This window comes from Amblyomma mixtum, chromosome 7 (assembly GCF_055824585.1).
Source record: "Amblyomma mixtum isolate Tamu chromosome 7, ASM5582458v1, whole genome shotgun sequence".
In the NCBI taxonomy this organism is placed as follows: Eukaryota; Metazoa; Arthropoda; class Arachnida; order Ixodida; family Ixodidae; genus Amblyomma; species Amblyomma mixtum.
In genome coordinates, this window is record NC_143018.1 from 97,234,909 (window position 1) to 97,246,631 (window position 11,723).

Here is an 11,723-nt window from a genome sequence, read left to right on the forward strand (position 1 = left end):
TCGCTCCCACCTTTATTCCTTCCCTTACATCGAGATGTGAGACATTTACAGCACCAATTCATTTCCTCAGAAACCACATCAAGGAGTCCCTGCCCGCGAGTCACTGCATTACTGACTGGCTCGGTGTATTCGCTACAGCCGGCGTCGTAGCGTCGGCGGACGCATTGTGGGACGCGCGTCTGTTTTTCGATCTTCTCACACCTTTCAACTCTCCTGAGTGACCGCTACGGGCCGAGTAGTACAGACGCACCCCACATCGGCTCCGCACAAAGACAGCGGAATTCGCCAATCGCCAGCATCATCGGCCCAAATTTCACCATCCACTGATCTACGAATGTGAGTGCCACACGCCATCAATTTTTGGCTCGCCTAAGCCATTTTTCGGGCACCCACGGCCCTTTCTTTGTGACCTCTTCGCCTGAGCTAGGCCTCGCTCCGCTGGGAGCTAGGCCTACTGCGTCGGACGCTTCCGCCACCAACACCATCATGGAGGTGCAGGTGCAGGGAGAGGTTCTTAACCCCCACGACTACGACCCAAGGGACTGGACGCACATTCTTAGTGTGCCTGCCCTCTCCAAGGACGTCCTTTCACCATCCCGAAGCCAGGAGGCCGCAGCCTCTGCTACCGGTGCCCCCAAGTCTGCGCGCCTTGACAAGTCAGCGCACCTACAAGCAACGCGCACAGCTGCGCAGCGTTCGCGGCAGCAGCCGCCGCTTCCTGCTGCAGAATACAAGGTCGTGTTCAGATCACGAGGCGGGCTGCAGCTGGACCTGCTTCCACCCCGACAACTACGGGAAGCCATCCTTCAAGCGGCGTCCCAGCTACACGAACCAACGCGTACCCAAATCAGGGTACACCCCGTAAACAATACGTGCACCGTAAGCACGCCCATAAAAGCTGACGCGCTTGCCCTGGTTAGCGTAACCAGCATCAAAAACCAAGGCAAGGACTTCGCCGTCGCAGCTTATATAGCCCCGCCGGATGGAGCGGTACGCGGAGTCATCTCCAATGCTTATTGGAATGAGACCCCGACAGAGCTCCTGCAAGACCTGATCACCGGCAACCCAGACGCCCTAATCGTGGACGCCCGCCGAATGGGCTCCACGCGTTCGATCCTAATCACTTTCCGAGCTGGACCTGTCCCACGCGCCGTCCTTTATGGAGGAGCCCTCCACAGGTGCACACCCTATCGAGGGCATATAGACGCCTGCACTAACTGCCGCGTCCCTGGTCACCGGACAGACGTGTGTGTCCACCCAAGATCCCATAAGTGCCCCCGCTGTGGGCAGTCCCACCCAAAGGAAGATGTGCCCTCATGCACCCCCAGCTGCATTCTCTGCGGAGGCCCTCATATGACCGGCACAGGGAACTGCAAGGGACGGGGCCGCAAACTAGCGTCCCCGAAGAACGCTCTCTCTCCTCCGGGTACATCGCGGCTTTCCCGCTGCGATCAACTAGGCACAGCCAGCAGACGCAGCTCGACGGCTTCCCGGTCGCCTTCTACAAGCCGGCAGAATGGCAGCAAGAACGCCACGCGTCTCACCTGGGCAGACCGCGTTTCCGGCAAAACCACCCGTCAACCCACACCACCCCAGTCCTCCCAGGCAGACCCGAGAGACCAGGAACTCAAGGCCTTGCGTGACGAGGTAAGCCGCCTTTCCTCTCTCCTAAGCACCCCCGCCCCCTCCATGCCCCCTCAACCCGCACCCCCTGTCATTAATTCGAGCTCATCATCCACAGACACTTCGAGCACCCCTCCTACAAAGAAACAGCGCACCACAGACGCCACACCCCCTCCCGTGCCCCCAGAAATAGACGCTAAATTAGCAGCACTCGAAGCAAAATTTGACCATAAACTAAAGGAGCTAGACGCCCGCCTCGAGGCCAGATTCAATCACCTTGCCGCCGCCCTCACCGAAAAACTTGAGCAGCGCATGGACGCTATGCTTACCAAGATGATGGAGCTCTTGGAGCATAATCTTACCCATCGCTTCACCCAACTTCAAACCCCCTCCACTCCCCCCATCCTACCTCCACAAGCACAAAACACCTTCCCTGAGCCACACATACCTATTGACACCCGTCTTAATACCCTCCTCAATCCCCCCACCATCCAATATGGCGGGGGGGAACACTAATTATCTCCCCATTATAACTTGGAACTGCCGCGGCTTCAGGGCAAAGCGCGCACCTCTGCAACTTCTCCTTCCCACCATCACACCCACGCCCCACATACTTCTTCTCCAGGAGACTGCACACCGAGCAACCCTCCCCAGCTACACATCTACACACTCCGATACCACTAACACACCCAGGGCGTCCACACTCATCCACCGCAGCCTCACCTACAAAACTCATCACATTACGTCTGAGACGCCCTGCGTGATCACGGAAATTATACATCACACACATTCACTTCCTTCTACATTTATAGCAAACATATACCACCCCCCGTCCCTGCCGATGGCCCCGCTAGAATCACTTCTGCGAAAGCTACACCATCTAGCAGGGAAACATCCCCTACTCATCGGTGGGGACTTCAACAGTCAGCATACTGACTGGGGATACACAACCACGACACATCGAGGTCGCAGGCTCTGGCTGCTCCTGCAGAACCTCCAACTCACTGTGCACAACACGTTTCAGACGCCTACGCGGATCGGCAACAGTGTCAGCATGGACACCAGTCCGGACCTGACGCTGAGCCGCTGTATCCGCGGCGTTACCTGGAACAGAACACAACATACACTGGGCAGTGATCATTACATTATACAAATCACTGTCCCATACAAACCACCCCGTCACGCAAATATGACACACGAACTCATTAACTGGGATGCCTTTCGCGCTGCACGCACCGCCCTCCCAGACACTCCCATCGCAGACATCGATGCATGGGTGCAATCACTCAAGCATGACGTTCACCACAACACGCGACACATTGAAACTACAACCGAAACACCGACCCCTGACACACGCCTAGCCCACCTCTGGGAGGCTTATCACAGCATCCTGGAACGCTGGAAAGGCAACAAACACAACAGAACACTTAAAAAGCGGCTCTCCGCGCTGCAGACACAAATCCAACAGCACTCTGAGGAGCTCTGTCGATCCAACTGGGGACAGATATGTGACGGCATCGCCGGAAACCTGTCCAGCAAACGTGCATGGCAACTCCTCCGACACCTCATTGACCCCACACGCACCAAATCAGCAGCACAGCACCACGTGACACGCCTCACACATGAACACATTGACGATCCCGACACCCTTCTAGACACACTTCAAACCATGTACACATCTCCAGGCGGCCCCATACCTCTACCGCACTACACAGGACAAGCAAATCCAACACTCGACACCGACATCACGGAGACGGAAGTGAGAGCGGCCCTCCTGACTCTCCGCGCCAACTCCGCACCTGGTGCAGACCAAATCACAGACTCCATGCTCCGTAATCTGGATGACCAATCGATCACCCACATTACGAAATACTTCAACCAGTGCTGGAGGGAGGGTAACCTCCCGCAGTCCTGGCGCCACGCGAAGGTAATATTTATACCAAAACCCAACAAACCACTCACCATTCAAAACCTTCGCCCGATTTCGCTAACCTCATGCCTTGGGAAGCTCCTCGAGCATGTTGTGTTAGCGAGACTCACAAGTCACATGGCGGACAACAATCTCTACCCGCATAGCATGGTGGGATTCCGCCCTCATCTATCCGCACAGGATGCCATGCTGCAACTCACACACGACCTTTTTGACCCGATTCTTCCAGGTCACACCAAGGCAGTCTTAGCTTTGGATCTCTCCAAAGCTTTTGATCGCATTGAACATCAGGCGATCATGACTGCTCTATCCCCATTGAATGTGGGTGTGCGCACGTATGCCTACATTCAAGCATTCCTGACTGACCGCACGGCTGAGATACACTTCGGCCCTCTGTCTTCCACCTCCTACACACTTCAGAGTATCGGCACCCCTCAAGGGTCCGTCCTTTCCCCCTTTCTCTTTAACATAACCCTCATACCCCTCGCCCGGAAATTGGCAACTATTCCCCACCTCAAGCACACTCTTTATGCCGACGATATCACCCTGTGGACCACCCACGGCAGTGACGGCGACATAGAGAACACCTTACAGGAAGCAGCCACCCTCACCCAAAATTACGCACGGACCATCGGACTGTCTTGCTCCCCAGAGAAGTCCGAACTGCTCCTCATCCGGCCTAAGAACCACCGCTGTCCCCGCTCCCCCATTGCCATTGAATTGAATGGTTACCCGGTACCTGAGGTTGGCACCCTCCGTGTATTGGGCTTGCACATCCAGAACGATGGCAAAAACACCACTACCCTCAAGAAACTCAAGCAGGTTGCAGGCGCGATATCGCACCTCATCCGCAGGGTTTCGGGACATCATAGAGGCATGAAGGAGCGCGACCTATGTCGCCTCATTCATGCCTTTGTCCTCAGCCGTGTACTGTACACTACCCCATACTTACAACTATCCAAACATGACATAAACGCTTTGGATGCTTTGATTCGCAAGGCATTCAAGGTAGCACTTCATCTTCCCCTCAACACACCCACAGACAGATTACTAGGCCTGGGCCTCCACAACACGATCGGGGAACTGGTGGAGGCCCACCGACAGGCCCAATACATCAGGCTCACAAAAACTTCCACAGGTCGGTATATCCTGGACTCCCTGGGAATCAAAATACCGGCCAACGACCCAACCCTTCTCGCCATCCCACGATCCCTTCACCGAGAGCTTCTTATCAGGCCGCTCCCGAGGAATATGCACCCGTCCCACCATGAGCAGCGCCGCAGAGCCCGTGCGAAGGCACTCCATCGAGCGTACGGCCCCCAGCCGGACGCCGTATGGGTGGACGCTGCCTGCACGGGTGATGAAGCGAAAGCAGCTGCGGTGGACTCCTCTTCATCCACCCTCCTCACACTACCTCTCCCTCCAGATACGTCCCCAGAGGCTGCAGAGGAAGCCGCCATTGCACTTGCTATAACCCGCACGGAAGCCCGGTATATTTTAACTGACTCTAAAACTGCGATTCTAAATTTTGCTCGAGGCCGAGTTCATGTCCCTGCTTTTGGCATACTGGACTCGCCCGATGCACCCCCGCCCCGCCAAGTGGAGCTGATATGGGTGCCTGCGCACTCCGGGAATCCCGGAAACGAGGCCGCCAACCTTTTAGCCCGAGGTTCTTTAAACCGGGCTCAGGTGGCCTCGGATCGGGGATTCACGAAGGATCGCATGCACTCATTCAGTGAGCTGACCCAGGCATACAGAGCCTCTCGCCTGCTCTACCCCCCGCCCCACCCCTCCCTAGATAACATACACGCAACACTCTGGCGCAGATTACAAACACATACTCTCCCCTCGCCCCTTACCCTAACCCACTATCATCCCTCCTTCCCCACTCCTGCTTGCGCCCTATGCCCAGAACCCTTCGCTTCTTCCCTCCACATCCTTTCCCTCTGCCCGGCGGACCCTCCCCCGCGGGACCTAGAGAACCTCAAGACCTGGGAGGACTGGGAGACCCTGCTGCACTCGGAGGACCTGGCCGTGCAGACCATCGCCACCGGCCGTGCTGCCAGTGTTATGGACCTCAGGAACATAAACACTTGAGTGAAGTGGGGTCGTGCGGGGACCCTGGGGCGTGCCCCGAATTCCTTTGTAAATAAAGTTTTCTCTCTCTCTCTCAACTCTCCTCAGCACGTGGCAGCGATTGTGGCCAACCTGAGCCAGTGCGCAGGCCCGTGCTCTTTCCCTTTCATCCTTCCTTCAGACGCAACAACATTACCGACTCTGACCATTGGGAGCCTCTAATGTCAGGCCCCATTTGAGAACACAGATTAATGTCCTCCAGCTGGCTCAAGACGTCGCCGCTGCCGAAGGGTGGTGGTGGTGATTTCTTTTTACGGCGGAAGCCTTTAATGTCTCATCTTTGTAAGCAGCAGTTGTCGACAGAAAATGTCACGCTTTTCAATTGGTGGAAACGGTCGTGACGTCAAAGTGCGCGAATTTCAAACGGGGCCAATTGTACTTTGGCTAGTAACCATGCAACCAATTGAAGGGATCGTATAGTGATGCTCCAAGTAAGTGGGACTGAGCTTAGTAAATTCCTTAATTACCCAATTAGCCTAATTAGCTTTATTAATCAGGCCATATAAATAAATAAAACCGATTAAGAAATTGGTCGAGCTCAGGAATCGAACCCCGGTCTTCGGCGTGAGAGACGAGCATGTCCACTCCGCCATGCCAGCTCTTTTTTTTTTTTGCCAGCTCGATGGGTTGGAATGAACAAAGGCGCGTCTAGTGAATACTGTGTCTTCACTCACTCTCATCCTCCTCCATTCCCTTCCGGCGAGGTTTAGGTGTCCACTGACAAATGAGAGACAGATACATTTCCTTTCCTCAAAAACCAATTTACCGACGAGCGAGGCGTAGAACCGAATGGGCGATGGCGTTCTATGGACTCCTTGGCAGTGTTGCAAGACGCTGTCGCGTTCCACTCTTAGGGGCGAAGCTTAACATCTTAACCACACATCAGTGACCACACTTTAGGTCAAAAAAGTGCCCCCCTGAATTTTGTGACGCAGTTACTGCGTAATTTCCTTTCCTCAAATACATTTTCATTTTCTTCATTACGGCTCCTCTTTATCTATCTTCTTTCACTTCCACTTCCTCCCTTCCTCTACGGTGTGGTTCAGGTGTCCACCGAGATGACAGAGAATTACTGCGCCATGTGCTTTCCTCAAAAAGCGTTGCGTTCAAAGGGCAAGGCATCGCGCCGAACGGGTGGTGGCGTTCCGTGGACTCCCTGGCAGCGCTACAACGCGCTGTCGCGTTCCACTCCTAAAGGCGAAGCTTAAGCGTCATTAATCAGCAATTAATTGGTATTCAGGCATTAATCAGTAATTAACCATTAATTAGTGATTTGTCATCACTTAGTAATTAGTACTCAATTATATGTGACGCCACCAGTGCCACAGAAACAGTGAAGGTGGTGCGGAAAACGCTTCCGCCTCTACCCACTTTAGATAGTCAAAGTGCCCCCTGAATTTTTTATTACTCCCAAAACAGGGGACTAGTGTAAGGACCGGTTGCGCTGGCTTAGAGGAGGTCGGCGGGGATCCCTTGGGATGTCACGGCCTCCACCGCGCGCTGGATAAGCCGGTGTTGGTCTGCCGGCTCGGAAGTACGCGGGAGAGACTCCCACGTCTCTGGGGTGTTTGGGTTGTTTGTGTTGTAATGTGTACAAGTCCACACCATGTGTATGAGAGTGGCTGGAGTTGAGCAGTGTTTGCACATGGGGTCTATCTGTTGCGGAAAGATCTTGCTGTATAAGAGGGGGTATGGAAAACTGCCAGTTTGTAGTTTGCGCCATTGGACGGCCTCGCGTCTTGCTAGATCACGGTGTGCGGAAGGATAGAGACATCTTTCGAGCCGGTAGTGCCGGACTATGTCCGTGTTAGTGGTGAGTAGAGAAGCGCGTGAGATATTAGCGCCAGAGGAAGAAGGGAGGCCGATCATACACTCTGCTCGGCAGCTGAGATCTCGGGCGAGAGTGTGCGCCTGTGCGTTTCCGCTGAGCGACTCGTGGGCTGGAGCCCAAAGAAGTAAGCGAGAGTTGGAACAGGGTGCAGTAGAAAGGAGAATGTGTAACGCCTGGCAAGAGATACGGCCGAAGGGAGCCGTCGCTTAAGCGGGAGGCGGCTTCGGATCGCTCCTCTGTATCCGCTGGTAATAAAGTTTCACCACCACCACCATTACGTTTGAAACCTATTTATTATAGCAATAGGTCGCCGGCGTCCATTCTGTTTATTATCGTACATGTTGACAACGTTGTACACAATATTTTCTAACGAGGCTTGGCTCACACTTCCGGTAGGCGCTGCAGGTCTCAGGGTCTGAACGGGTGCTGTTTTGCCTTCGTCGAGGGACAAAGGGCGTTGCACGTAGAAGTTGCGCAACGAAAGCTGCCTGGAGCATAGTTGGCTCCCTGGGTTAGTGGAGTCCGAAATCGCGCTTTGTAGTACGTGTCGGTGGTCACCAACTGCAAGCAAAAGAAACAAGTTATTTCGTGCAACATTTCCTGCTTTGCAACCGCCAGCCACTTTTTTATTGACGTTGTTTCTATGCTTTATTTTTATATTAAGGCGAAAGCCTTTAATGCCTCATACTGTCGCTAGCAGACGCTGTCGGCAGCCGTGTCGAGAGACGCGTCGGCAGATTTGTCCGCCTTTCGGCGTTATTGCTTAAAAAGAAACTGCGCCGAGGGTGGGAATCGAACCAGAGCCTTTGACATTTGAAGCGGAGACGCTACCACTCTGCCGAGAAGGCTCACGGTTCGAGCATGAGTAAAGGCGAATCTAGTGAATGCATGGGTTTCATAAATAAAATAAAAGGAACAAAGTGAAGGAAAGGAAAAATAAAAATAAGAAAATAAACAAAAATAAAAACAAAGTAAAAGTAAGATATGAAAATAAAAATAAAAAATGAAAAATAAACAAAATATGAAAAATAAAAAATAAATAAAAGAAACAGTGCGCCAGAAAACGCTTTCGCCTTGCAGCACTTTAGAGAGCCAAAGCGCCCCTGAATTTTATTTTCCCCGCTCTCTAGTAACACACTACTCGCTAACCTACAGCCGTAAGGTAACGCATGTACCAGGTTTAATTTCTGTTCGCCGAAGCAACGCTGTTTTGTGGCCTGTGATTACAGGCTCAATTTCGCTGGTCTTCGGAATAACGTTACAGATCACTGCGGCACCCGATGGTACCGTTCTTTTACATACAAACCCATTCGTTCAGATGTAATCCTGGGGACATGCTCGTGATAACGCGGAACCGCCAACATAGCGGGCATTGTGGCTATTTTTCGCACTTCATTGCCTATAATAGTTAACTGATTACCCAACCTCAACCTCTCGATTTCCCGTACGAGATATTTTGATGGTCTATCCGATGGTACCATTCGTTTTCGAATAAACCCATTCTTTCGGACGAAATCGCGCGCACAAGCTTGCGATGACACGAAACCGCCAGCATACCATACAGTGCTTACGCATTGGTAACTTTTAAGCGACAGCATCACTACGGTACCTCAGGCTTTAATCGCGGACCGTGAAAATTTTATCTTCAAATGACCTTGAGCTTCTAAAGCAAAGAAAAGGCGCATAACTGGCCCCCTGGGACAGTGGACACCTTAGTCGTGCTTTAAGCTACGCGGTGGTAGTGACAGGTGTTCGTTGCACGCTTTGGCATTGAGAACAGTGGCAGAAACGCTGCATCGAAGCCATGGGCCGTCGGCGTTCATTGCTTGTGCGTTGAAAACGTACTACACTGCGTTGATTTTAACGAAAAGAAATTCGCATAGGGGGACCCCTGCCTCAGTGTGTGCGTGAACCACGCTAATACGTAAGTGGGGTGATCGAAGAGACAGAAAGATGTGGGCTGCATGCATTAATGCTGACAACGTTATGACATACAGGTGGCACGGCTGTAATAGGCCGCAGCGTTCATTGGGTGAGCAAACTGTCGCGATCAACCATTAACTGCCACCTTCCAGGGTGGCAGGGTGGGTGCGCTGCCCGGAACGCACTCAACGTGCGTCAGGGTGGGTGCGCTGCCCGGAACGCACTCAACGTGCGTCCCGAACTGGAACGCAATGTCCGGAACGCACTTGGCGTTACGCACTCAACGTTACAGACGCCAAGCCCCGACGTGATGGCTCAGTGATTACGGCGCTCGGCTGCTGACCCGAAAGACGCGGGGCCGATCCCGGCCGGGGCTGCCGATTTTCGATGAAGGCGAAGTTCTAGACGCCCGTGTGCTGTGTGATGTCAGTGCACGTTAAAGAACCCTAGGCGGTCTAAATTTCAGGAGCCCTTCACTACGGCGTCCCTCATAGCCTGAGTTGCTTCGGGAAGTTAAACCCCAATAAACAAAAACAGACGCCAAGCACTCAACGTTACCGACGACAAGCCGCTTATAATTTCGCTGTATAACCAGATTCAGCAGAAGTCGAACAGCATCATTTTTATAGCTAGAGCATTACTTGTCTCATTACGAAAAAAGCCGGCGGCGAGTGTGTGCACTCGAACAAGGTAGAGAAAATCCCCCCGATGGCAAGAAAAATAAGGTGACGTCATGAAGCGCACGTATGGTGCGCACTGCAATCCCAGCACCATCACTCCAGAAAGCCCTATACATCTCATTCGTCAATATACACTCTCAGCCCTTTATGTTACGCATACCAAAATTGAGCGTTCCAGGCGGTGCCATAGCATCTGTCGTCGAATGTATCTAACGTGCTTGTCAAGTTGCACGTTAGCTTGCGGCAAGGAATCGAAGGGACGATGTATGTACTTTGTTGAAGGACCATTATAAAGGGTGCAAGGGATCGTATAAGATTAATAGCAGCCTAAGTTCAGATGAGTGACGGTGGAAAGGGTGTGAAGGGCCTCAGGCAGGTGTAGAATAGAACGAGAAGAGGGCGAGATGGAAATGGGATATTGCACCGCTCACCTTATGGCTTGATGGAGTCCGTGATTGTATCTTAGAAGCTTGAGTAGTAGCTGTGCTGGTGGCCCGATCAGAGGGAGTCGATGCACGCCTCTTGTTAGACTTGGCTCGCGATTGACTAGTTTGTGCAGTCTCGTGTCCCGAGCTAATAGAAAAGCGCTGCCACGTGCAGACCATAGCTATAACAGGCACAGACGCGCGGCACAAAACCGCGCTCGCCGAAACGACGGTGCGATGAACACCCATATCTCCTAGAAGTCACACGAAATCTCGTCAATATCATCACTGGTTGACCTCAATGGGGTGACAGTTTTCCTGAATAAATTTACCAAAATTTTAAGCAAACATTCATCCTGCAAATTCTCTCTTATGTCATAGCATTTCTCTTGGCTTACAGCTTACTTATTTTAGCCAAGTTTGAGGCCAGCTTGCGACAGGAATTTGAACAATTCACATATGCACCTTGAATTGCATGCTTTGTGAGACTCCTTTCCCCCTTAAGTGGGAGAGCGCTGTGAGCGTGCGGAACGAGAAGACTAGCAGTGCATCGGCTTCGCCAACTTTTGGCTGCAGCCCCGATGGTCCGATCGGGACCATCAACGCAGCTGCGTCTCTCTCCTTGAAGTTGACAGCTATCTGAGAATACCACTCGCGCCCAGGTGGTGCTACATTTAGGCCTTTTAAGGCCGATCTTCACTTGCGCATCGTGGCGGCGGCGCTAGGCCTGACGCCTACGCCGGCGCCCGGCCGTGAGTCGCCCACCCGCGGCAGGATAGGGTCTCAAAATATAATACAGCGTGTCTACGACCCGGACATCATGGCCTGGTCCGAGTGTCCTGCAACTCCAGCACCTGATAGCCCGGATTCTGCGCCCATTGAGTAGTATTATAAGTGGCTTTATTAAGCATGGTAAATGGAAGGAACAAGATTATTTCTAGCACCGCCCTCAAGCTAATCGAACGCTGCTGCTGCTAGTGGCTTTATTAAACATGGTAAATGGAAGGAAAAAAGATTATTGCTAGCACTGGCCTCAAGCTAATCGAACGCCGCTCCTCCAAGTGGCTTTATTAAGTATGGTACATGGAAGGAAAAAATTCAGGAGGCACTTTGACTGTCTAAAGTGCGTAGAGGCGAAAGCGTTTTCCGCACCACTTTTACTGCCTCTGTGGCAC

The 11,723-nt window shown here is 52.7% G+C and overlaps 1 protein-coding gene and 1 long non-coding RNA gene across 2 annotated transcripts; one reads left to right on the plus strand and one right to left on the minus strand.

The window, feature by feature from the left end:
* Window positions 1–209: 209 nt before the first annotated feature.
* On the plus strand, window positions 210–5,721 carry LOC149336925 (uncharacterized). Its single transcript, XM_089553212.1, has 2 exons — window positions 210–1,647; window positions 5,466–5,721. The coding sequence occupies exons 1-2, from the start codon at window positions 487–489 to the stop codon at window positions 5,529–5,531; spliced, it is 1,227 nt and encodes a 408-aa protein (XP_089409338.1). The 5' UTR covers window positions 210–486; the 3' UTR covers window positions 5,532–5,721.
* Window positions 5,722–7,827: 2,106 nt separating this feature from the next.
* On the minus strand, window positions 7,828–10,790 carry LOC149336926 (uncharacterized). Its single transcript, XR_016284588.1, has 2 exons — window positions 10,555–10,790; window positions 7,828–8,081 (listed from the first exon to the last, which is right to left on the minus strand). It is a non-coding gene; the product is annotated as an uncharacterized LOC149336926 (long non-coding RNA).
* Window positions 10,791–11,723: the final 933 nt, after the last annotated feature.